Consider the following 27,005-nt stretch of genomic DNA (forward strand, 5'->3'; position numbering starts at 1 on the left):
GTGTTTCCGCTTCAATCGTCACGTCACTTGACAAATCAGTCGGTGTGGATTTTATTTTTCTTTTCCGCACCGCACAGTTTCATTTTGCGTGCCCACATTATCACATGTTGCGGCCGCTCTATCACATCGCGGTATCGGCCATCTCGGTGGTGCCCCACTTTATTGCACGGCCTTATCATTCGGAAGCGGCGTGAACACACCAACCACCAATTTCTTCCAGTCCTCTCCTCCTCTCAAAGAGTGACAATTTTCTTTTCTTTCTTGCTCTTCCATACCTTGTGTAAATTAATAATAATAAAAAAAAAACTCTTTTAATAAAGGAATAAATCTCTTTCTAAAATAAGAAGAAATTCCTTAATTATTTTTTTTTATATGTGTGTTAAATTAAAAAGAAGTTCGCGAGTTCGAAAGATGATTCTTCCGGCTGATTTACTTTGACAGTGGCTTTAAAAAAATATATGTATATCTGTGCTTTTGCATAAATGAACTATTTATAGCTAAGCAAAGTTATCCAACCGTGAAAATTATTTATTTTTGCGAACGATCACACAGGATATATTTTATATCTCTGTCGGAGTGTGAACATATTAATTTTTCATTCTTTCGCCCGTGTTTTCGGTGGCACAACAGCAGCAGTAAGAAGAGGAGAAAAAGGTGAATTAACTAATGGTGGAGCTTTTTTTGGAGCTTTCGCACCAAAATTCCTCAAAATTATTCATTTTTACCCTTTTGAATTTATTCGTTTTCTTCTTCTGTTCTTCTTATTAAATAGCAGACAATGAGCCTTCAATCGATACGTTATGATAAGGGATCGTTGGAGATTCTGGATCAACTCCTCCTTCCGGTCCAGTCAAAGTACATCACAGTTAAGGGGGTGGAGGATGGTTGGAGGGTGATTAACAAAATGCAGGTGAATAGGATCAGGCTCTGTTGTGGCTGCAACAATGTTGTAGCATCGCAAATCCCACCACGTCATGTTATTTGTCCATCAAACAACATCACATTGTTACCCCATCATCAGCAAATCCCTATCAACTCTTGAAATTTATGAGCAATAGTAAATGATTTGTTTGGAGTATACAAATAGCAAAAAGCAAAGCAAAGAGAGAGATATGATGAAGAGTAGTTTATTGAGTCACTCTAGATGTGCACTTAAAATGCCGGTTGTGCGCTTTAAGGACAATGGAGGTCGTCGTTTTGGACACGATCCCATTACTCATCATATGAGATGTACACCGCCGCCGCCACAATATGCCCAACTGATAATTTTGGGGTGAAGCCAAGAAAGTGCCAAGAAAAATCATATAGCTTAATAATGATAGCTCATACACACTGCATCATTTGAGATCTCTTCATTACAATGACCTTTTCCCCCCCGAAATGTGTTGACAGATAAGTTTAAAGGGGGGAATCGCAATTAAGAGTATACTATAGTTGCTTAATGATATTTTAATTATTTTTGCATTAGTAATCAATGATTAATCAACACCTTTTCTTACTTTGTCTGATCAAATGCATTTAAAAGTAATTTTAAAGGAGGATTCTTTGAGAGATTTGCAAGGAGTTCAGTTTGAGGTCAAAAAGTTTGTTTGAACATTTAATTTATAGCCGACGTTTCGGACAAATTTAAAGAGGAATGTAAATCTATTTAAAATGTCGTTAAAAAAAAAATAAATCTAAAAAAAAAGCTTTTTGACCGGAAGTTTCACGCAAACAGTTAAAAAAAATTCTTGGAATAGGGAAGAATGGCTTAGGTCTGACCTTAAGGGATTCATTCTTTGATTTATTTAGAAATTTAATAAAAAGATAGTTAGGTATTAAAAAAGGGTTTTAAATGGTATTATACATACATTTAATATAAGACGGAAAACTTATTTTGAAATTTTTTTTTTTGGTTTATTATTCTTACAAATTCAACTTCCAGAAAAATATATAAATCGGCAAAAAAGAAATGTACTGGAGGAGAATCTTTCTAAATTTTTAATAATTAAAGAGTTAAAATGTTAAATGAAGCTTTGGAACAAGATAATCACTGAAAAATATTCTATATGAGATTAGTGGGGAAACGTACGTACCAACAATAATTTAAACAATAATTTTTTGGGGTTTTTCTTCGGTTTTTTGTCAGGGGGTTCTCACCCAGAATAACTCACGTTTTCCAGAGCTTTCGGCTTCGTCTGGAGCCTTCTTCAGTGGCTACAGAGAAAAGAAATTTATTTACAAACATTTTCTACAATAACAAGACAATTTTCCATTCACTCAAGCGTGGGAAGATTTTTTTCCTATCTCTGGGCGCTTCACAATTTAGCGGAAAATTATTATTGTCTCTATACGTCAGAAAATCACTTCTTTTTTTAACATTTAAACATTCTTTTAAAAGTCCATTTAATGCCCTTTTATTACCATAATTTATAACATTTAAAAAGCTATCGGTTTTAAAAGGATTTATTAAAGTAATAGTAGAGTAAAACAAAAGACTAATAGGTCCGAATTGGGTCAAGTTCCCCTATTTTTTAAGGAAATTTTAATTTGTGCGGCATGTTTTAAAGAATTTTATTTTTAATTTTCGTATAAATAATAAAATAATCTTGAAGGGTCTGATTTAATCCATCGTCCCCTAATATTTTATTTTATTAGTTAATTATTTGGGATTGGGATTTCCCTCAAAAGTAAACTTTGATCACGAGCATTTCACTTATAAAAATTTATTACCTAATAAAATAAGACATAGAATAAGTTACCTAATAGAAGCCAAATTTATTTTCATTCTTACGTTAAACAAATTAAAATTAGATTCTTTCTTTAAATAAAAATGACGTTACCTAGTTTCTTTTAGAAAAATAAGTTAAAGATCTTTTTGTTTTAATAATTCATTTTTTTATTAAAAATTTGAATCATTCAAACATTTCTTAAACAACTTCTTGCTAAATTCTTATCATACTTATGCTTTTCAAAATCGTTGAAAAAAAATCCGAAAGTTCCTATTTTGATAACATTTTGTCCGTTAAATTTTTGAAAACTTATGTGGAGACAGCGCCAAACGGCGAACTACGGAATCGTTCTTAAAACATTCACAAGGACGCTAACCTATAATTATCAAATTAAAAGTTTAAGTTGATTCTGTTGAAAATCTCTTATTTTCTTATAAGATTTTGACAATTTATTTGTTTCTTTAATCATGCTTTTAATGGAAAATTACTTTTTTAAGGCCCTTTAAAGATTTTTCTGATTGTTTTCCACTTAATAGTAAAAACATGATGTTGTTGACTAATTTCTAATGATTTTTAAAATCTTTTATAGGTTCGTGGTGCTCCGGCAATTGCAATTGTGGGGTGCCTATCATTGGCTGTGGAAATCTATCCGGAGGAATATGAGAGTAAGAAGACACTCAGGCAGGAGATTGAGGGGAAACTCAACTATTTGGTATCGAGTCGCCCAACGGCGGTTAACATGAAGGGTGCTGCCGAAGAGATGATCTCCCTGGCCAATGATTTGGCTAAAGATGAAGCCATTTCAGTTGGGGAGATGAAGCAAAGGTGAGGTGGACGGGAGAAATATTGGGGGCTCTTATGTGCACCACATAAAGATGTCGATTTGTCATTAATTTAGATTTTTGGCGGCCACAGAAGCGATGCTGCAGAAAGATATTTCGGATAATATGGCGATTGGCTCCCATGGTGCAGCTGCAATTTTATCTAATGTCGCTGGCGACGGACCAATCCGTGTTTTAACGCACTGCAACACAGGGTCATTAGCGACAGCTGGGTAATGAGCGATTTACAAATAATTAATGCCAATTAAATATTTGAAATTTATTGAATTTTGTGATTTTCTAAAATTTAATCATTTTTCTCTGAAAATTTTTCTAGGTACGGAACAGCATTGGGTGTTGTGAGAAAATTGCATGAACTGAAGCGATTAGGTGAGCTATGTGTGTGACGTATTTAGTTAGAGTTATTTGGCCCATATGGGCAGGTGATTGTTGAATGTGGGTAAAATGCATGAGATATGTGAGACGAGATGTGAGAGTGACAGGAGGATTGCACACATGGTAAATTAATAAATTAACTCTTTTGGCACACGAAGCGCCTTTTCCCCAACATATTACACATACATACATTTATGTATATATCTGAGGGGCCAGCCGTCGCGTGAACAATACATGCGGGGACGCCTCACGCTCAGGAATTTCACGGCTTGCCCGTCTTCTCTGATGTTTATTTACAGAAAAATTCAATTCATAAGCAGCGCTATTATGCACAATGAGTCACAATAGCGCTGCTGAATTCTTTACGCTCGCTCTTGTCTCAGAATGTGACGAGAATTTCAATTTTTTATGCTTTAATTTGAAACTTTGTATAACGCTGTTCTTGTTTGCCGTTAAAATTTTAAATTGTTTGCAAAAGTGAGGTTAGGCTGAAGGCGTTATTGACGCCATATTGCAAAGAAAATGGCGTGTAGGAAAATATCAAGATTTTTTGAATGAAATTTTCACAAAATTTCATTAAGATTTCCTTGTTCATACCCACAAACGCAAAAACAAATCATGAGAACTCGGTTGAACGCACAAAAATTAATCCATTTGTTTTATTCCAGAGCACGTCTATTGCACAGAGACACGTCCATACAATCAGGGCGCCCGACTGACGGCCTTCGAATTGGTGCACGATAAACTTCCGGCTACCCTTGTGTTGGACAGCATGGTGGCTGCCCTGTTCCGCTGTCGGAATATCGGGGCTGTGGTTGTGGGGGCGGACCGGGTGGCCGCAAATGGGGATACAGCCAACAAAATTGGCACGTACCAGATTGCCGTTGTGGCCAAGCACCACGGAGTGCCTTTCTACATTGCCGCCCCGCTCACGTCCATCGACCTCAAGATCTCATGCGGTGACCACATAATCATCGAAGAGCGACCCGATCGGGAGATGACTCACGTGGGGGAGCATCGAATTGCCGCACCTGGGATCACGTGTTGGAATCCCGCATTCGACGTCACCCCAGCTGCCCTTATCACTGGCATTATCACCGAGAAGGGTGTCTTTGCGCCACCGGAACTGCAGGAGCAAGTGCTGAAGCACACGCAGCCACCGACAGTTTCCTAAAAAAAAGAAAAAGAAAAAAACTCGCCAAAATGTCTAAATCCCGAAATCTCCGCCAAGAGTCGCGCACACATGAGCCGAGTGCCAAACGTTAATCCTCTTCCATAATATTAATTCACTTTTTGTCTCCTTTATTTTTTCTTTTTTTGTAAAACACATGAAATATTAAAAATATTGCTACATTTGTAACTTCCCACATTCCAGGCTCTTTCTGTCTTTCTCTCAAAATGGTTAATCTTCTGCGGAATCTTCATCGCGAAGGTAATTTTTTATTTGTTTCTACAATTTTCATTCTTCGTTGCTAAATTAATATTCAGAAAAGATTTTTTAAATGTTTTTATTGAGGGAAATATGATTTGAAGAATTGATGAAAGGAGAAAAATCAATATGGCGGCATTGATTTGAATTTTAGCGTCCTTGTCGTAAAGTTTTGTGAAGATGAGTTATTTATTTGTAGCTATTTTTAGCATTTTTAGTGGGTCTTTGATGTTTATTTGCGTCCCATAAAACACATTTTTAAATTGAGATTGCCCATTAAATTCGTATGAATGAAGAATTTTATTTCTTAACTAAAATTGAAAATTTAATTTTAAAGTTTTCTTTAATTTTTTTTTAAGTTTCTTTATTAACGTTTTTCCCTATTCGGGCAATGTCCTAAAAATCGCTAGAGGCTAATTTTCATTTATTCCCTTTAAACCATTTTCTTCTGCCATTTTGAATAGTGTAACATAACCTCAAAGCTTAATTTCACAATATTTCAAAGTCTTTGGTTTTCAAGGCTTCCGGTGTTCGTCAAATGAAATTCCCGCTCACCCAAGGAAAAGCAGCAATTTAAACCAAAGCTTTTGACCCTTATAGCGGGTCTTATTCAGTGGCTGAAAGGATACTTTGCGGGAATTTCCTCTGACGAACACCGGAAGCCTTGAAGAACAAATCCTTAATGTCAGAAAAGAAAAGAAAAATTTCAAAATCCTTTTAGAAGCTCGCAATTATCTTAAAAAGAAATTAAATCCATTTCATATCAAGGAATAAGTTAAAGATCTTAAAGATCCATTTAAAGATTAAAGATCATTGCAAAGTCTTCGTCAGAAGTCTAAATTCAAATTTTCTGAAGCTTAAAGTTTTGAGGTTACAAATTACCCGTTAAATTTTGCTATTTTAAAATTTAACGGCTAAATATCCACCATATTTGAGAAAGCAAAGAAAGCTACGAAGCTGATACAAAAATCACTAAAAAATTGTAATTAAAAATCATCCTAAACTCCAAAAAAAAGATCATCCATTAAAGCCCTTTTAGGTTCCTTCAGTCCAGAGAAAATCTCAGCCAGTTAGATATTCCCTGCAAAAAAAGTCCGAGAAGCAATGTGATGTGCTCTTGTGAATTCAGAGAGTGCCACTGTGCTTCTTACTTTATTATTTTCATGAATAAAAAAAAATCACACACATGATCACTCCCACACTACGCCTGAGAGAAACCCCGTGCGTGGGACAAGGATGGGAAGAGTCTCGGAGGAACGCGCGCGAAGTCTTCTTGGCCCGAGAGAGCGGGGAAAACAGATTTAATTTGTTTGGTAGTATTTTAGTTTATCCAGATACTTTGTAGCGTGCGCATCATGAATAAATTAAGAGTGGTGATCCTCAGTGTGATCGTGTAAATTTTTCCTCCCAAACAGATCGTGAATTAATTTGCTTGTACGCATTCGCTGAATTCTTAAATCACGCCAAAAAAAATTCTCCCTTCGGTGAGCAAGATCGCGTCCGACGAGTCAAATCGATTATTCTATCAAAAGTAATTTGTGCGATCATCAGCATCATTTTATCTCCTTGGTGTCGTTGTGATCAAACCATCTGCATTTTAAACTTCTTTGCTTTACAAATTTTGCCGATTTGTTGATTGTCTCGTGAGGCGTGCGGAAAATTTGCGATCTTTTCGGTGATCTTGGCAAAGCGCAAAAATAGACTTTTAATGTGACGATTGCGTCAAAATGGGGATCTTCACCGTGATCTCCACACAAACCTTTAGCATTAGATGAAGGAGTTTTTTTTACAGTTGCTCTAAACAAGGAAGTTTTCTTTATAGAAATTAAAATCGAAACTTTGGTAGAATTTTCTTGGAAAAATACATTCTTTTGGGTCATGGATTTGGGGCAATTGGCGATCGTGATCACTATGTGAGCATTGTGGGGTGTTTGAGTGCCTAGAAGTCTCTTCACCTGCAAAAATAGCGCTGTGTAGAATGATGTCATTTTCACCAAATAGAAATTTCATGAATAATTATCGATTTACAAACACAATTCAACTGCGAAGGCTCTCAGTTTTTTTTAACTGATCTTTGCAGAAAGGCAAATATTTTGGAGGGAAAAATTCCTCCCAAGACGCACTTTGGCAACACATGTTGGACATAACATAAGGTTCCCTCTATTGAAGGGCTGGAAGGGCTATATACTCTGCATAAAAAAGGGCCTAAAAATAAAGGGAGAGTGAGAGAGAAGAGCTAGAAAGTCTCAAATTTCCATGGAAATTCTCGTATATAATGAAGATCATTTGAGGATCATTTTAAGAAGCGATCATTTTAAGCTGAAATGATCGCACAAATGAAACTTTTTGGGACGTTATTTTCCTTTGCATTAGTATTCAGTGAGAATTTTTGCATGAATTCCACACGATCGTGGCTGCCGAGAGATCAACCAGCGATCGCATAAATTTTCTTCACAATATGTCTGTGCAACTCAATCTCGCGGCAGTCAAACAAGTGTAACTGATCGAGAGTCATGAAAAGCAGCGCTCATAAAATTCACTCCAAAAGACTAGATTCATTGCACCCCAACTCTCTTGCTAGATCGCTGCTAGTACTGTGTATAGAGATCCAAAATTAGATTTTCCCCCGAAACACGGTGTATGGAAAAATTAATTCAAACTCCTTTCATTTTCTCGCGTGTGCACGTTTTTCATCTTTCCATACAAACGAAAAATATACAACACTTTTCATTATGAAAATAAATGAGTCGCTCTCGGGCTCGTGCCATCCGTGGAAATATGCGCGTACGCCGCTGCGTTTTCCATTTTTACATCTCCCGCATCTTTCTCTTCTCCCTGGCCACCCTCCTCCTTCAACAAACAAAAAAGAAATATTAAAGGCAAAGCTAAATAAGAATGCAAAAAAGCAACTTTCCAGAAGCCCTCCGCGTGATCTTGCATTGCGATCAGTGATTCCGCACAATGATCTTGTAAACAAGAAATGCTTTTCATTTTCAAAACTATCCCGTTCAATGAACCATCTCCTCTGACGCACATCTTGCGCATTCCATTTGGGAAAAGTTTCTTCTTCTAGCAATATTGTTATTCGGGGTTTTAACCATTAAAATATTCTCTTTCTCTCTCCCTTCGTCTTTGCAACACAGAATTAATAGAGAATATTGGAAATCCCAGCACGGTGCAGTATTTTCCGGCGGAAGTGAAGCCCAAAAATTAAATTGAAAAAAAAAGGAATCTTCAGGGAGTTTCTCATAGGAACAGCACCAGCCAGGAGATGTCTGTGGGTGAGTACCTGAAGAGATTTTTTCTTCTTTCTCAAGATTTTTTTTTAAATGAATTTTATTCGTACAAGAAATTGAGCTTGAGGGATAAAATTTCACGATGGAAATTTATTTCATAGATCAGTGAAATTTTCAAGGAGGATTCCTTTCTGATATTTTATTGTGAAGGGCTTAAAAATGATTTTTGTTAAGAAAATAAATTGAGGAGTGTTGAAAAGGATCCTTTTCTCAATTTAGGAGTAAAACAGTTAATTAAAGGAATTTCCTTTAAATTAATATTTAAAAAGCAAAACTGAACGGTTTTTTTTGAAAAACCCTGCATGTCAATTTAATTAATTTTTTAATCCATAATTTTCCGATTAAATATTTAGTATTCTAAACAATTTTACAATTTCATTCAGTTAACTTTAAGTTCATTAAAATCTTTTATTTTCACGAAAATTAAATTGATTCAGGTGAAAAGAAACAGCGCTTTCAAATAAATCCTTGACAAATGTGGGTTAAGAAAAAAGTTAAGGTAAAGATTTCGAAAGGATTTTACCGCAAAAATTTATTTCAAGCTAAATTGAATGCTTTTAAGGCTTTTAAGGTTATTCTTACAAACAGTTTTACTATTTAATGTATTTAATGTAAAAAAAAAACTTCTCAGAAATTCTAAAAAAATCTTTGAGATATTTCTACGACAAACAATTCAATTATTTCATGCTTTTTGCGTTAATTTTAAATTTATTGAGAATGACAGAATAATTTTCTCGAGTATTGTGTATTTTACCAACACTTCTAAAAATAATTTTCACATGAAATTTTCAATGAATTTCCACGAATTTTCCATCCCTTTATGTAGCCCTCAAAGAGCTTCCTTTCTTCCATTTCTTAAACACCCACTAAATATTCGATGAACGTCTCCACGTGATTTCTTCATAAATTTATGGGAATTCTCAAAGAGAGAGAGAGGTGATGATGAGAAAAACTTCTTTAATATAAAAATTTCACACTAAAGTCACGATTAAAATTTTAAGAATTTCTTCACTGAAGCCCCATAAAATCAGTGAGAGGCGGAAATAATTAAGGGAATTGGGCCATTGCGGAGGGACTGAGCACATGAGAAGATCCCTTGAGTCAGGTGCGCCAGAACTTTGCAAGATCGGAAATGATGATGATGGTTTTATTTTTAATTCAGTCCTCCGTGACTGTTTACCCACCCTCAGATGGAGGTCGACAAATGTGATTTCACTGACGCGTGCTCTATATGCCGGCAAGGGCCCCAAGAAGGCAAAAAAAAAAGGCATACATAGAGGAGAAGTTGGAAGAGAGAGGAAAAAAACGAACGAAGAGTGGGAGATGAAGAAATAAAATAAACAAGAGAATAAACAGGAAAAAGGGACATCTGCTAAACAGATTTATGGAAGGAATTACATTATGATTTCCACATCACGCGAATGGGGCAGATTCTCTCCCTCCAGCCGGGGTGTGTTTGTCTATTTACATTGCCAAGGCGATAATACGCCCGAGATCTCCTCCACATGGATGATGGAAAGAACAGCAAATCGAAGATTATTTTGGGCCTTCTAAGTCCCTTCTAAGCTGCAAGTAATGCGTGTCGTTGTTGTGGGTCTCGCGCGTTGTTGATGAGGAGATCCTATCAGTTGTTGTTATCCCTTTTTGTGGGTGCCTTTTAGTTTGTTTCTTTAAGCCGTGAGGATTAATAATCTCTTGATAGGAAATTGTGAGAACAATAAGCCTTAAGGAGCATATAAAAGAATATAAATTAAACCTTTAATTGCAGACGTAAATTTATGCTGTACTTTAAGACAAAATTGTGGGTGCAAAGAAAACGTTAAAGAAATTTTCAAAAATTTTTGCTGAAATGATTTGTAATTAATTTTGCATTTTATGTTGGTCAATTCTTTTATTTTATTAAAAAGAATCAAAAGAATGCAAAAGTATTTGTTTAGGTATAATATTTCTCATAAATTTTAAATTAATTTAATTAAAATAAATTATGTGCAAAAATTATCTGGAGTGAATTAAAAAGAAACAATAAAAAGATAAGATAATTTTTATTTTTCTTTTATACTCAATCTACTTCAAGATAGTTCTGTGGGCTCAATTCCTTGAATAAGTCGTAAATTGGAGAATATAGTTGCGCTTTAAGAAAGGTATGCAAAATAAGCTAAAGGATAGAAAAAATCGACGGCGATTTATTATTTTTATCGTGGACTGTTTCACTCTTTTTGCGTTTTTCAAATTTTATATTCTCAGGATCTATACCTATTGCCCAAATTATCCTTTAAATTAAATTAAAATTAAATTATTCTTATGCAGAAATAAGAAAAATATTACGGTATAAGAATTTGCTATCACTTTCAAAATAACGAGCAAGTACATAATACTACTTTTCCCCTTTTAATAATAATTTAATCAGGATTAGAGACGTTACAATTTAGCTGGAATGTTCAAGTGAATACTCTCATGCAGATTCTATAGAGCAAAGCAGTAGTTCTCAAAATGAATCTCTCATATAAAGAGTCTGAAAGTAAATTTGGCCAGCAACAATGGTGGCAAAGTATCGGAGTCAATGAGACTCAATAAAAGCGCGCCAAGTGGAAATAAATGAATGAATGAAGTTGTGAAGCCAATCCAAGAGACATTCTCGTTGCAACGATGCGTGTAGAGTAATTGTGAGGTCCCTCTTGAACCCTCAACCAAAAGGGGACGCTTTGTACGACTCTCTGTCGCTCATCTAGAAATCAAACGAGCATACAGAGAGTGTCGTTTTGGAAGCACATCTCTCCTCCTAAACTAAAGGCATATTTATTGAAGGGGCACATAGGCACTCCATTTAGTTCAACCGACAGTTTCCATCCGTTCAGATCACTCTCGGGAGATTTTTTTCTTTTGGTTGTTCAGTGGTGCATCTGTAAAAGCGATTTTCTTGTCATTTATTTTGGCATTCAGTGGCGTGAAGATGTGAATTTGGTGCCAAAAGACGAGGGTTTTATTTTCTTGAGGAGAAGCAGCAAAGGAGAAGAAAGAAAGGAACGAAGACGCAAGGATTGAGCAAAATGAGTCTTGTATCCTTGAATACAATGAATTGTGCAATAGTGAAAGGTACGGGGGTGCAGAAGGATATTTCTATGCAAGTGGGGAAACCATTAAGAGTGGGCGAGTTCGTTTATTTGAGGACTGTCTCGCATTGCAAAGGAAAGGGGTTGTGGTTTTGTGCAAAAGGACGAGAAAGGATTGCCATTCACATTATTCTCTTTTTGTGAATAAAAGAAAATCTTTCCCTATTGTGCTGTCTTGCATTCGCTGAAATAATAATAAATTCAATATAAATTCTTCATGAGATGAACACTCAGAGGAAACAAAAGGATTTTTTTTTAGAGAAAATCCTCTTGAAATATTAAATAAAACATTTTCTTTTTACAAATTGTGAGAAGAATTTCTTCACGATGAATTTTCCTTTTAAAAATAAATTCATTTTAATTTCCCGCCATTTATCTCATATATCGAACATCTCGACGACGTTGGGAAATTCTTGTAACATTTCGAGACAAATTGAGTTGAAAGAATGATAAAGTACAGCCCATTTCTCACAACGATCCTTCCTCATTTTGCAGACAATCCCTACTACTTCAACAATGTTGGCGAATGTTCAAAGAGCCCCCAGTCACCCAGTAGTAGATCCACATTCTCCTTCTTCCGCAAGCGCAGCAGCACATCGAAGCTCAACACACCGAGCTCATCGAAGGGCAAGGTATTCCCCAGTCCATCCTCGGACACTGTTTCGCTGGGCGGAAGCCGCCGTGGTAGTTTGAAATCACTGATCCGCTCCAGGAGCACCACAACCACATCAAGCGTCTCCTACTCCCAGGGCATCATCCTGGGTGAATGCCAACCCTGCCAACCATCCAATCCCACCTCCTCATCCTCCCACTTCCGGCGCCGCCTTGGCTCGTACAACGAATCCATCTCATACACCGGAAGCGACGATGTCTTCCTCCCAGATCACCGATCAAAGTGAGAAAAGAAACCTTTTTCTTAACAATTCTTTTTTTTTTGTTATTTCTCCTGCCCAAATGGGTCGGAGGGTGCTAACGGAGATAAATTGTTTTCTTTCCGGTGCCAAAAATATCTCAACTATTGTAGCAACTTCCACTCGATCGACTTTCACATCCCACGTGTAGGAGGAGGTGATGTGACGGACGGGAGTGGTGCATCTGGGCTAAGACGACACTCTATTGGGACATTCACGCACAAAGAACGCACGCGGTGTGGATCATTCTCAGATGAGGTGAGTTTTTCTTTAATTTTTAATTTTATTTAACCATTTTTCAAAGTAAAATTCAAGAAAAAACAATTTTATTATTGATGTCTTAAATTTAATTTTAGCATTAGAATTAGTTCTAGAAGCAGAATAGAATGGAATTCGCTGGGAAATATTTTTTCAGTCTTTCGAAACAGTTCAAGAAAGTTAATCAAAGAATTTTTGAAATTATTCATTAGTGCGAGGGGGTAATTTTTGTCTAAAGAATTTATATATCCTACTTAATTTTTGATAGACAATCTAAAAAGCAAAATTATTCTATTAAAGAATAAAATCCAGATTCTACAATTGTTTTCAAAACTTCTTTAAAATTTTTAATGTAAAAATTTACCATCAAATTTAATTATCATTAAACTGTTAATTAAATTAAATAAATTAGAAATCTTATGTTCAAGATGGTGACTATAAGCAAACAAAGGCTTGAGTTCTTAGAAAACATTTTTAAGTGTAAATTCTAACCGTTTTGTAACGATTTGATCTACGATATTATTTTAAATACTTTTTCATCTAAAAAAATGTTTTCTCCCCTCTTTTAGGTCCCAAAAATGCCCGCCCCTAAGCCCCCATCAATGCAGCAGAGTCCTTTTGGTAGTTCTTCCCTACGAAAGGGTAAGTTCTGAATGAAATTTTCTCCAAGAACATTATTTCAATTTTTATGATTTGTTTTCCCATCGTTGTACACCATTAAAAGCATCTCTATTTGCAACAATTTAACTCCATCACAAGATGTTGGGGGAATTCAAGAAGAAAATTGACGATAATGGGAACGTCTCGTAAGTGTTTCCTTCTTGGCACATCAGCTTGGTTGGGTGATAAAAATTTGCGCAATAGATCGCTGCGTAGAAAATTTTTAATGATCCTCCCAGCATAGAAGAAAATCTAATCAATTGGCGCCAATTGTTCTACGCCCGCGGAATTTAAATCCATCTAACCGTTTGGGCAATGTCCTTTTCTGTATTGTTGGGTAATTATTTTTGGCTTCTTTTGGGGCGCAATTATGTGTGATTGTGTGGGCGGTGGGGGCACTTCTTTCCGGGTTTGGAAAGCGTGGGAGAGAGGGGTCATATCATTCTCTCGCATCAAAACAAATTTATCCCCAATATGTAATTGAGGCACGTAGATGGGATTTGGATGTGCTTCCTTTCCTTCCTCTTTTTTTTTATTTTTAAATAATAATGTTCTTTGATAACTTTCTTGGACACACTCTCTCTCACCTTTCGTGCACTTGTTGTACCCCTGAAAGGTGAGAGTGTGAGGGAGATGGGGTATGATCATGATGCACATCACACAGCATTTCCTCTTTTTTTTATTGCCTGGAAATGCTTATAGAATTGAAGACTTTGATGGCTGCTTGTCTAACGCAATTATCATTTTCACGGTGCCTCCATCCCATATAGCACAACAGCACTATAGGGTCCCCTCTCTTCCGAAACAATCACGCACACACCCTCTTCCCCAGGGTTCTTCACTCCATGAGCAGCACCTTACCTTCGGCGCGGGTGTCTCCCAGGTAGACAAAACATTGAGGTGCAAGACGCAAATTCAATGGGATTAGGCGACGATGGGGCAAACACACGAAAAAAAAAAGAAGAACCATCCGACACGCTCATGAAATTTTAATTTGTCAACCCAATCAATTCACTTTCGACTCTCAATCGAAACAGAAGACCCCGCGCGCGGGTTCCATACTTCATCTTATAGAAGTTCTTGTGAGTCAAATAGTGAAGAAAAGTACCTTGAAATTGCAATTCGAAGCATTTTGCGGATCGCGCGAGAGATGATTTGTTGTGCCAAAAGATGTGAGATCGCGTGACATTCAGCTGTGATTGTAATTGATGAGTTAAAAGACATTCCTGAAGAAGTTTAAATTATTTTTTGTAGTCTTGAAAGGTTCGTTAATTTAATTTAATTTGTTTTTGTCAGACGGTGAGATTAGGAAAATGATTGTTTATTGAATTAAATTTAAAATAGAAGATGTGTTTCAATGGTTAAAATGCTCGACAAACGGAAAGGAATCAAGTGGCAAATTAGACAGATTTAAAAACTAATAAGAAGACAGAACAGAAGAAGACTAGAACATTGTGAAAAAGAATTATTTTCCTATTTAATGATCTGTTTATTAAATTTCTTAAGAGAATTAAATAAATCCTAAGAAAACGAGAACGCCTCACGATTTTTTTCAGTGTATCAATTTATTTATTTTTTGATAGAATTAAAACAATAAATCCCCCCTCCGAAAAAAAACCTCCGTCAATCAATTCTAAGCCTTGTTCAAATAAAAACAATCACTTGACTCTGAATTTGGTGATTAAGTGAAATGCAAGAAAGATAAATTGGGAAGAAAGATTTTTCTTTATTTATTAAAACGAATCAAATTGACTCTTCCCTCTTGACGAAGCAATATAAAATTTCAAGTACTCCTTTTTACTTGAGAGAGATTAATTAATTCTCCTCATTTTACTTTGAGAACATGCACATTTGAGGAGCTAAAAATGATCCTCTGCGGAACACCCAAGAAATGTTGGAAGAAAGCCACTTAATAGTTTCTTTTTTGCTTTTGTTGCTTCCATCAACGTGCAATTGAAGAAGACGATCTCAATGGAATTGTGGGGCTGCCTGGCACCACTCTCCCTGTGAGGAGAAGTTCCTCTGGAAGCCCTTTTGGGATGGAATGGAAATGTATTTACTTACTAAAAATAAAATCGCCAAAAGGCGCTTCAATGGGCACTAAAATTGTCAAGAATGAAGCACATTTTCGTCTCCAGAAAAGCACTTGAGCCCCCGAAAAAAAAGAGAGAATCTTGTGAAGGAGAATGGTGCAAATTGAATTGAGGCTTTAGCAGATGTGCAAATGGTGCTCAAATATGCTATTTTTTGCCACAAAGAGCAATGCAATGTGAGAAGAAAAAAAACCCAAAGCAATGGAGGCTCATGTGGAAGGGCAACATCACAGCATCACCCTCGCATTGTACGTCTCTTAATTTAGAAGCATCGCCATAAATTAGTGCGGAGAAATAAGAAATAATAATCGGAGAAAAAAAGTGTCGGGCAAAAATACAACAAATTTCGTATTCAAGAAACATTTGCGTGTGGTTATTTTTTTGGGGAGGGACACAGGCGAATGCATCTCTCTCTCTCATAATCTTGGACTTCTTTGGCATTCATTGGATGAAATTTATGTCAGTTCTTTATGAATTTAATCCATTCATTCCATCAGAAATGAATAAATTCACGTGTCTCGTTGTGACTTTTTTTTCTTGCCATTTTGTGAATACAAAGTTTTGATATTTACTTACATTTTTCTTGCCTCTTCAATCTGCGGAATATTTTTGGCTTTATTTGAAGAAGAAATGAGCACAAGGATTTAAAAAAAAATAATTTTAGATTAAGTGATTTTGGATTGATTTCATCCACCACACAATTTAATCTATACCGAGAAGTTCCCAAAAGCTCAGCAGAAATTTTACACAAAAATATACATAATAAAAACTCGGCGCCTCCATTGCTGTACGAAGAAGCCCATTCTCGAGATTGAAAGAATAATATAATATTAAATTGAGTAAATAAATTACCATAGAATGGGATTGGTGTTATTTATCTGTTTACATAAAAACACCCCATCTCTCGTGCCTCCTTTCGTCCCATTCAACCTTTAAGATTGACGTGATTTCAATAACAATAAAGCTTTTAATGAAAATATTTTCCTTTAGGAAGATCAGGAGTAAACAAATTTCCAAATGGAAGTTTCTCCTCATCAGATTTTTCTTCCATTTATTTTATTTTTCTTCTTTTCTGCATCTTGGAGACACTAAGAAGAGTTATAAAGATGCTGAAGATGATTTTTTTTTCTAAATGGGGTGCATTTGAATGGAATGGGAGCTCCTGCTATCGTCTAATAAAAGAAAAGAAAAAGCCGCCAATGAAGAGCGGCTTCTTTTCTACCCGGCTCAGGCATAAAACTGTTTATTCTTCATGGAGTGAATTTGCAATTATCGCGGACAGTGTCCGAATTTGCTTTCAATTTGCAAACTGAATTATTCCACATGAGAAATCACGGTGGTTTTATCATTCAAAAGAAATGTACCGAAAGCATAAAGACGAGGTCGTAACATGGGTCAAAAGGAAGGAAAAATAATTTTAATCAAAGGGGCGGTTAAGTACTCAAATTAATGTAGATTTTGTATTATTTTTTCTTGAGAAATAATATTAATCTATAGAGGCAAGTATTTCTTTTCTATTGGTTGTTTCTAATTTTGCCAGGAATTTAGCTTAAATCTATTTCAGGTTTTCTTTAAATTTTCTGAAAATATTAGGATTAGTTTGACAGAAGTGATTGACAGAAATTTTTTAAATAACAACTGGCGAGAAAGTTAATTTTGACAAGAAATGTCATTTAGATTAAAAAGAAATTAAAAATTAAGTTTTCGTGTCCTTTTCCCGATCCTTAAACTACTTCAAAGTCAATTAAGTTTTAATAATAAAATAAAACATTTTACAAATTCTAAAACAATAATTTTGACAGCATAATTTATATGCAACACCATTAGCAACATTGTATTTGATTTATTTATAGAACAGAGGCACAAAATTAATAAAATTCAAACGATTTAGTTGACTGTCAATCATTTACTTGACAGCACTCATTATCATAAAGTTGACACGAGTCATTATATGAAATTAAATGTCAATCATAAATTATGCCAAAGAGGTATCACCATATACATGAAAACATGCCATTTAAACACCCCTGAATGTGGTGTGAATGAAAAATCCCCATTTGACTGTTCATCCACCCAAATTGATGCGAAGAGTTTGAGTTGAAATGCTGCACACAAAGTGCATAACCATCCACATATTATTTAATAATAAATTTAAAGAGATAATAGAGTCAACTAGTGGCTTCCTGTCTTACAATTCCCGTCTCTGTTGGGTTATTTCTTCATTTTCATTTTTTTTTTATCTTAAGCGCGCGCGCTTCTGATCTCTTTTGCCTGCAAATACAATCTTATATGGTCTCGAAAAATGCATCTAAAAATTTTCCAGACAATTTTAACACTGATAAATCACAGAAAGATATATCACTCGAGGCTGGACGTACAAGAAAAAAAAAGAGAAAAAAAACTAAACGCGTGGCGATGGAAAACTCTCGTTGAACAAATTTTCTATTTTTGAATGTTGTAGATGGGAAAAATGCGGGAGTGTGTCTAAAATAATTAAATATTTCTTTCATGGGGACCACGCGAGGACACGCGACTTCCAAACAGAAGTCTTTCTCTGTTTCTAAAAATCCATCGTCCAAAAATGGGCGATCATTTCTTATGCCGGAAATGATTATTCCGCGGTGATTGACATCCAGCAGCGGTTTCTTGCCCCATCTCACCCAACGATTGTTTTGGGGGAGTGCACGTGCTCCAATCATAATTACTACGCGACTCTGAATAAATCTTCCTCATGCAGTTGATTGATTCACGGCATTCTCTCATGGGGATGGAGGGGGGAAGCATCGTGGTTCACACTTTCAATATCATTTAGTCGTAAATTTGCCAGGCTGTATGGAACTATAAATAAATTTCAATACAGGAAGTGGTTGTTAAATGCACCGCGGTCGAGGGGTCTTCCCAGAAGAATCAAAGAATCAATGCCACATAAGAGCACTTCGACACAATCAATCAATTGGACGCGTGCTCTTTTATGATCTTGTCCACATTTACACAAGGCGGAAGGATGATCAAAAGAAGGGCCCCAAAAGATTGCGGGAAGCACATTGAGAAAAAGAGAGTTAAACCCCCTTCTCTGTTTATTGCTTCCGATCGGCATTTCATTTGATGTTCAATTTGAATGCATTTCCCGCGCTTTCTTATTACTACAAAAAATATATTAATTTGCGGATTTGCCACTTTGAGCGCTTATGGTAAAAAAATGCAAGATGGCGGACAGGATTTTAGCGTCCTTATCTTTTTCTTTAAAAGAAAATATGAAGAATTTTGTAGATTTTTTAGTTAGTTTAAAAATGTTGATCATAAAAGTAAATTTCATGAAAACTAAAGTAAATTCTTCAATAAATTTTGTTGCCTAGCGTGATCTCTAATATAATCCCAATTTGTATCAAAAATTATTGACTATCGAACCCTCGTTTGCACCATGAGGGCTCTTTTGTTGAACATTCAGCCTCTCTTTTAAAAACTTCTCACACAATATAATTTGAGCCCTCTAAGGGATAATAAGTATTTAAATAAATTGATATGAAATTTTATTATTAATTTGCCCAATTTGGCTCGTTGTTTCTGCGTCCTGGAGAATTAGGTCAGTTCTTCCCGCGCCAATTCAGCTACGCAATTCACACGAAATACAGCAAAATATGTGTCAGAAGTAAATTTTAAATTACTAATTTCCCCTCCAGATCTTCAACCGTACTTCCGGTCTCTGGACTCTCTACGCTGCATTAAAAGCCATTTTAGAATTTATCATCATCTTTGGGATGAAATTAACCGTCTTATCAGTATCAATAAATTTTGGGAGAAAATTTCTCGGTTCACTGAATGTGACAGAAGCCAGAAAGTCTCTCTGTTTTTGTGTAATGAGAAGCAATATTGTGAGGAGAGGAAGAGGATTCTTTTTTTGGTTTTAATTTTTTTTTGTGTGTGTCCCCTCTGAGTTATATTTTAATACAATCTCCTCCAGAATTATTTACATCTCACATGTGGCTCAGTGTCGCGCTATCGCGGGGCGGCATACTTCCCTCGTATCTCCCTTGTGTTTTAGCAGATTTTGCGCGCGCGGTTTTGCAACTAATGTTCCTCTTCCTGCACATGGGCTTCCCCTGTCTGGAGGAGTGAAATGGCTATTGTTGAGAATATTGCAAACGGGTGGATGACTGCAGATTTCCGTAGAAGAGCTCCTTTAGTCTCATTGCGACTGCTTTGGTGTCTTGAGTTCTCCAGCGGGGTGCTCGTTCTCTCTCTGTTCAAAAATTCTTTTAAAGATCTTTCCTTTTTTAAGTTAGTCTAAGAAGTTCATTCAACAAGCAATGTGAGTGAAAAGTTAAAAAAGAAATATCTTTAAGAGTTCAGTGATAGGGATTAGTTTAACAATATTTTTATACGTCTTGTCTCTGTGAGATTGATGAACACATCAAGGCCAATGAGCGCTCTATCGTCCAGACATTTGTGTGTTTATTTGGAGACACATTTTATAACTTATGCCACCAACAGTAGCATAAACAATCGAGCGATAAAGGAGAAGAAACTGCTTTGGGATTCAGCCAGCATTTGAAAAGTGTTTTAAATTTCAATGAAAGATCATATTTAAAGATTTATTTTTAATTTAAAAGATTCTTTTCGGTGTGATAAATTTCAAAATTATTGCTGTTTAGTTGACCAGAAGTTCTTAAAATGATAAAGAATTATTTACTTTAGAAGAATAAATTTTATTAATCATTTTTTGGGATTTACTTGGACGTTTATGCTGAATAAATATTTTAAAATTAATTTTTTATATTGCAAAAAGTTCAAATTTAGGTTTAAAAGAAACTTTCTGGCCTGAGAATTTAATCAGACTTCTCATTTATTAATTTGTGAGGTGTATAGTGTAACCAGGCGCCTCCATAGACAAAAGTTTAGTTCATTTCTAAGGTAAATGGAGACGCCAGGTGAATACTAGGCGCCTCCATTGCTCAATTCTTAATAATTTTTCTAAGTAAATGGAGACGCCAGGTGATTACCAGGCGTCTCCACTGCTTTATCTTGCCTATTTTGCAATAAAATAGTTATGTTTTTCTCCTACCAGGCGCCTCCATCGCCAACAATTGCTATGTATGCAATAAAATAGAATAATCGGCGCCACAACTTTTCCACTAAATAAATCTTAATTCTATTTAGAAGTGAAAACAAAGAATTTCATGAAACAACAAACCCTAAAGGCAAAAAAGCAAATCTCTATCAGCAGTTTGTATATAATATAAATTCACACATCATTCCTCAATATATCTGCAAACAATTAGTCATTTCTTTCACGCCGATGGGAAATAAAGTCTGGAAGGAGTTTACACATTTTATGCACTGAAATGGCATAAAAAGGCAAAATGATATTTTATGGATTTCAGGCTCTAAATGCGGCGCTAGTGGGAGAAATATGGATGACATACTGATTGCAACGTCGCGCCAGAGCGAACCAGCCATTCTGTGGGCCAACTATCTCAAGACGCGCTTCGACAAAATCACCAGCCAACGAGGGCGCATCCCATTCAAGTATGTGGCGCAAAATTTCATGCATTTTTCCTGTGTGCCCCATAAATCACTCACAAATGCCTTTTTTTCCTGTACGCACCACAGTTTTCTCCATGTCAAGATTGAGGAGGGAAATCTGTCAGCGGACATCGTTAGCAGATGCTTAGCCACCAAGTTGCAGATCGTCATTATTTGCCCATCGCTCCTGGCATTGCCACACTCTCAGCTAATGACGCAGCTGTCGGCAATTCTCAGGCCTGAGAAAGTTCTGGGCTTGTTGCTGGAGATCGATGAGATGCGTGTGCTGGATATTCATCAGCAGGCACTGCCGAACTTCAAGCAATGGCGAAGGTGTGCAATTCGCAGCAATGATCAGTCATTTATTGGGAATGTTTTGGGGATTGCAACAGACATCTTGGGACCTGCTCTGAGGGATCAACCACTCAGCAATTCAATTCCATCGACAGGAGTCACCCAGACAGCTCACGATGCCTTCACTGTGCTTCCCAGGAAGCTGCGCATCTCGCAGAATAAAGTCGTCGCCTTGCTGACTGAACCACTAAAGGTGGATGATCACATTGTCGTGCGAATTGACAAGACTGGAGAGATGCTCGAGGCGTCTGGGGTGAAGAGACGAAATCCCTACACATTGCAATTTAGTGTTCCTGAATCCTGCATGGAAGTTTCCATGATTATCAAGATTCACATTGAGAAGAATGGGAAGGAGCTTGGAAGTCGCCAAATTCTCTGCGAAAGCCGCCTGCGGGAGCTCGAACAAATCCTTAAAGCTCAAGATTCCCCCATTGAATTTATCTGCCAGTCAATGGGAATCTCTGTGGCTGATAGAGAACGCCTGGATGATAGTCTCTTGCAGGCTTTTGAGAAGAAAATCCCACCAAATTTTCACCTCTTAGCAGGAGGACACAGTGGAAGTTTCCTCGGTAATCGAGAAGCAAGCTCAGAGGAGTACCCAACGTTGCTTCATTTTGCAGCCAAATGGGGTTTAGAGAAGCTCTGTATGAGACTTCTGGATTGTCCAGGTAAAAATCTTTTGCACCAAAGTCTTTTAATGAAGCTTTGTGTTAATAAAATATTTTAATGTTCTCTTCCAGGAGGTGATTTAGCAACATCTCTTCGCAATATCAACGGAAAGACTCCCTTGGATCTGGCAGATAATGAGGGACACACGAAGCTAGTAGAGATCCTCAAAACCTTCACAGATATGCACGAGTTCACAACGATGTATCACTATTTTAAAGGAATCAGTGATTCAAAGACAAATAAGGTCGTTGTGGACTTTAAGAATGAACCCAAAGGAGCTAGATCTCTTCCAGCTACCCTCAAAAAGACCGAATCCATTGAATCACCCACCAAAGTACCCGAATACATGGAAATGACCGGAAGTAGCAGTTCAAGCGATCAAGGATCATGTGGACCAGTAAATGCGGTAACAAATTTAAATTATATAAACATTGAGACCAAATCAAACAGCGGAGAAGATGTTTGCGATGGTATAGGCGCCATGAGGGTGTCAGATGATGGCATAATGACGAATGAGTTGAGGATAAATGAGCCTGCTTACTATGAATCCAAAGACAGCAACAGAACGGATGATTTTAGTCAGGAATGCTCAAATTTGTTGGAGAGCATCGGTGTGGACTCATCCAATCCCCTCGCAGACTACCTAACACAGCCCTCAAATCGTCCTGTTACCCTACTTCAACAAGACTTCCCAAACTATCTCACCCATCCCTCAAATAGACCCGTTGAACCAAGCTATGTTAACGACACAACCATCTCGCCCAGCGCAAAAATCTCTCCCAGCCCTCATGAATCACACATGAAGTTCACATTCAAACGTCGTGAAGATGGGAGTCGATCTGGTACGCTAAAACGCCAAGGGAGTGACACATCGAAAGCCAGTGTTGAGGATGAACTCCTAGAGATTCTCAATGACTTCAAGAAGAACGTCTTCACGATTTCCGATGCGGAAAAGTTTGTTCTAAGTTGGGAAAATCGCGATGATGTGAAGCAAAATTTCAAAGACAAGCAGGAATGGTTGAAGGAGATGCGAGAGAGGTATGATCGCATTCAGAGTAGCATGAAGAAGCCCACAGTATTGGAACGTGTCAAGCGATTGTTGATCCGGAGTAAGAGTCACGATAAGGGGGATCGAGATACATCAGGAGGTTCCACAACGGAAAGGCCAATTAGCAGCTTGAGCCTACAGAGTGTCTCAAGTAGTTCGTCATCAGGACGCATGAGTACTGGGAGTGTGTGCAGCGGGACAAGTTTGGGGGATAGTGGAACACATTCAGATCATGAGGATCGACGACAGATCTACAATTGCAGAGTTGGAGTTCCTGGGAGTTTGATGGAGAACTACTCAATCCCACCAGCACCGAGGGTTGTCCCGCAGCCACAGAATGAGCATCACTACGTCATCTTTCCTTCTAATGTTCCCGTTTATGCTTCTGCGTGTGCAGGTAAGAGCCATAATGCTTAACCGATCAAATGATTCGTTTATGGAAAGATTTAACTTTTTGAAGTAAGTTTTTTTCTATATGGTGGGTTTCTTCTTGTTAACGAGGTTTCCTTTTCGTTAAAGAAGTTTTCCTTTGGTTAACAAAGTTTCCTTGTAGATAACAAGGTTTCCTTTTCGTTAGCAAGACTTCATTTCCGTTAACGAGATTTCCTCTCTTAACGAAGTTTTCTTCCCGTTAACGAGGCTTTCTTTCTGTTAACGAAGTTTCCTGAAGATTTTTCAAACTAAAACACATTCCTTCCTTTTCAGCGTCCCCATCTGACTCAACAAAGTCCTTCAATCATGACTATCTAAACTTCAAAGCATTGAATACGATTGATGAAGCCAAAGAAACCGATTTCCCCGTTACGGTGCAACCAATTAAGATTCAAAGGAATGAAATGATCTACAGCAAAGGTAAACGCGATCCCAATGATCTCTGTTCCTCCTTCAGAGCAACAACGACACATCAAGACACCCAAAATGCAGAAGAAGAAAATGCAAAAGAACTCAATTTAACAGAACTCGATCTCCAAACACAAGAAACCATCAGAAACTTCAACAGAACCATCAAAGAATGCAACGAAGATCTCGAAGAAATTCGCACCAAAGCTGAGGAAAACCATCCAAATCATGATTACATCAACCTCCAGCTCAACACGTAGAAGAGCTGCTAAAATTGAAAGAATATTAGTTGGTATACCACAATCGTGGCATACCAAGTATTGTAATCGTCGGAAAAACCGACCACCTCAGATCGGGCTCAAACTTGGTATGAGCACGTTTCAGACAACCCACATTCCAAAAATGGTGGTGGAAAATTTTTGATCCGGCCGGCCTGCCGTCCTGCCGTCCTGCCGTCCTGCCGTCCTGCCGGCCTGCCGTCCGGGACTCTAAACTTTGCCTTATATCTCGAGAACGGTAATAGATAGAGACTTCCGGTTTGAAGTTTTCTATGGAAATGTGGGTGTAAATTTTAATTTTTTCGCATTTTTAAAATTCAAAATGGCCGCCGTCCGCCATTTTGAAATACCATCAACCAGTTCCCTTATAGCTAAAGGTCTGAAATTTTAGTATGTTGTATAGCTCAGTGAGACGTTTTCATCAACAATTCATACTTGACAATCGGTCAAGCGGTTTAGCAAATATGGCGGCCTAAAGCAAAAGGTGTTTTTTCGATATAACTCGAGAACGGCTTGACCGATTTTGACCATCTTGGTATCAAATGAAAGGTATTGAGAAGCCCTATAACTGTCTAGAACATTTCAAGTTTCAAAAACATCCGCAAGAGGCGCTAAAATCAAAAACAAAAATTGCCTAACTTTAAGGGGCAATATCTCCGAACATCTGTTATAGATTTCCTTTAAATTTTGATATGTTGTAGCCTGACTCAATATCTATCACCAGTCCGAAAATGAAGAAAATCTATGTCGCCGTTTAGAAGATATAGCCATTTGAAAAATTCTTGAATTAGAAAAGTTCTAAGAGCCATATCTCTTGAACCGCTTGTCCGATTTGACTCAACTTAGTATCAAATTAAAGGTTTTGCAATTATCTACATCTTTCTAGAACATCAGAAACCTCTAGAATCATACTTTCAGGACGAAAAGTGCAAAAAACTGTTTTTGTTGAACATAAATCCGCCATTTTGTGTTCTGGAGGTGACCTTGAAATGTATCAAAATATATGTCAGATTATAGCTTATTTCAATACCTTTCCAGAACTAGTCAAGAAATTTCTGTAGGTCTAATAGAACTTAAGATATAAGCATTTTAATCTGTCAAATTGCTAAATTTTACAAAAAATCGACTTTGCCTACTAATATTACTCACAAATTAAATTACAACGCATAGACTGACCCATCCGCGTTGTGGTATACCAACTCTAATAACTGGACGCGTTATGATTGACTTTTTCTTTAGTATTTATTTTGCAAGCATTTCATTGACAACGTGAAAAATTTTCTATTTAGTGGTTAAGATACGTGTCTTTTCATACTCCAAATATTTGTACTATTTTATATAAGAAGAAAAAAAAATGATTGAGAAATAAATGTTGTATTAAGAGATGCCGAAATTTCTGATTTCATGCCCATTTACCCAAAAAGGGGGTTGACAATTAATCTGCTTGGATGGTGTGCAAAATGAGAAAAAAAGATGAATAAATCTGTGGGCGTGGATGTAGAAATAAAAAATAAATAAATAAATTTTGTGGATGATAAAGAGAGGAAGTGATAGTTGCATGGCTTTTATGCTCCGTTGCGATTCTGCTGTGCCTCGTTCAGCTTGATAAAAATTTAATCATCGCCGCTCTTTTAGTCTAAAAGCGACAGAAAGTACTCTGCAATTAATGCAATTATGTAGATGGGAGAAATATTTTATTTTACGCACTATGCTGGCGGTTCAGGCAAATGAAACTAATGGAGCTAAATATTACCATTGTTTCATAAAAAAAATCATAACTTAATAAAATTATGAAATTAAGAATTTAATGGAGTTTTATGTTAAATGTATTAAATTAATAAATTTAGCATTAAAAAGATTTAAAATATTGCTTTGCTTTGAACGAAATTTAAATAAGTCCTAAGTCTATTGTTGGATTTATTTACAAAAGAAAGTCAATGATTTAACTTTAATCCATTGAGGATTAAATAATTAAGGCAAATTATGCTCTTAATTCGAGCTTTGATACTGGCTAAATTTATTCTTTCTAATCTTTTAATTAATTCTGCCCCAAAGCTTAGGATTGAAACAAAATAAAAATGAATAAAAAAAGCTCCTTTTAAGAGCCATTTATCAGCCCCTTGTGACAAAATTTACTTCCTTAAATCTAAAACATTTTTCCGCTAAATTAACATCACCGCAAAGTTTCTTTATCGCCTCCAAAAGACACACAAAATCAGTCCTAATGGGTCGTAATTTCGATCGCGCCGTAATCACACAAAACGTGAGAAATTCAAGGTGGTCCCCGCAAGACCAGCAGCAGCAGCAGCGGCTAAAAGAGATTTCCCAAAAAATACACGTGAAATCTCCAATGAATCTGCCCATGCATGAAAAGACCATTGAAATTCAATCGAAGAAATGTTGCTGGACAGACAAAAAATCAGCCATAAAATTGCCATTTGTGCGTCCATTGAGGTTTCTGTGGGAATTTCTGTGAATGAAGTGCATCCACAGGTGGGGAAATTTCACGTGAATGAACATCGCGTAAAGTACACTGCGAGAAAAAAAGCTCATCACCGAGGAAACCCCGCTGATGGATTGAAATTTTATTCATTGAATTCGTGAAATT

General features: G+C 36.7%; 2 protein-coding genes across 6 annotated transcripts; both read left to right on the forward strand.

The window, feature by feature from the left end:
- LOC129788073 (methylthioribose-1-phosphate isomerase) lies at window positions 1-5,297 on the forward strand. Of its 2 annotated transcripts, none has more exons than XM_055824072.1 (6): window positions 1-654; window positions 773-910; window positions 3,301-3,536; window positions 3,610-3,765; window positions 3,870-3,922; window positions 4,597-5,297. In XM_055824072.1, the coding sequence occupies exons 2-6, from the start codon at window positions 779-781 to the stop codon at window positions 5,100-5,102; spliced, it is 1,083 nt and encodes a 360-aa protein (XP_055680047.1). In that variant the 5' UTR covers window positions 1-654; window positions 773-778; the 3' UTR covers window positions 5,103-5,297. The 2 variants fall into 2 exon arrangements, with proteins under 2 accessions (XP_055680047.1, XP_055680048.1); XM_055824073.1 differs by having other exon boundaries at window positions 776-910.
- Window positions 5,298-6,151: 854 nt separating this feature from the next.
- On the forward strand, window positions 6,152-25,778 carry LOC129788072 (phosphoinositide 3-kinase adapter protein 1). Of its 4 annotated transcripts, XM_055824069.1 has the most exons (10): window positions 6,152-6,791; window positions 8,501-8,638; window positions 12,259-12,658; window positions 12,788-12,932; window positions 13,502-13,574; window positions 21,067-21,211; window positions 21,296-22,230; window positions 22,303-23,676; window positions 23,985-24,411; window positions 25,637-25,778. In XM_055824069.1, exons 2-9 carry the CDS (start codon window positions 8,629-8,631, stop codon window positions 24,377-24,379), a joined length of 3,477 nt encoding a protein of 1,158 aa, XP_055680044.1. In that variant the 5' UTR covers window positions 6,152-6,791; window positions 8,501-8,628; the 3' UTR covers window positions 24,380-24,411; window positions 25,637-25,778. The 4 variants fall into 4 exon arrangements, with proteins under 4 accessions (XP_055680044.1, XP_055680043.1, XP_055680042.1 ...); XM_055824068.1 differs by lacking the exons at window positions 6,152-6,791; window positions 8,501-8,638 and adding an exon at window positions 11,480-11,746; XM_055824067.1 differs by lacking the exons at window positions 6,152-6,791; window positions 8,501-8,638 and adding an exon at window positions 11,480-11,746 and having other exon boundaries at window positions 23,985-25,778.
- The last annotated feature ends 1,227 nt before the right edge of the window (window positions 25,779-27,005 follow it).

The sequence above is a fragment of the Lutzomyia longipalpis genome, chromosome 1 (assembly GCF_024334085.1).
Source record: "Lutzomyia longipalpis isolate SR_M1_2022 chromosome 1, ASM2433408v1".
Lineage (NCBI taxonomy): Eukaryota > Metazoa > Arthropoda > Insecta > Diptera > Psychodidae > Lutzomyia > Lutzomyia longipalpis.

Coding starts and splice junctions, on each gene's coding strand:
- LOC129788072 (XM_055824067.1), top strand. CDS start 11,701: ATGAGTCTTGTATCCTTGAATACAATGAATTGTGCAATAGTGAAAG. Junction 12,933..13,501: donor GTGGATCATTCTCAGATGAG/GTGAGTTTTTCT, acceptor CCCCTCTTTTAG/GTCCCAAAAATGCCCGCCCC. Junction 13,575..21,066: donor TAGTTCTTCCCTACGAAAGG/GTAAGTTCTGAA, acceptor TATGGATTTCAG/GCTCTAAATGCGGCGCTAGT.
- LOC129788073 (XM_055824072.1), top strand. CDS start 779: ATGAGCCTTCAATCGATACGTTATGATAAGGGATCGTTGGAGATTCTG. Junction 3,766..3,869: donor GGGTCATTAGCGACAGCTGG/GTAATGAGCGAT, acceptor AAATTTTTCTAG/GTACGGAACAGCATTGGGTG. Junction 3,923..4,596: donor GCATGAACTGAAGCGATTAG/GTGAGCTATGTG, acceptor GTTTTATTCCAG/AGCACGTCTATTGCACAGAG.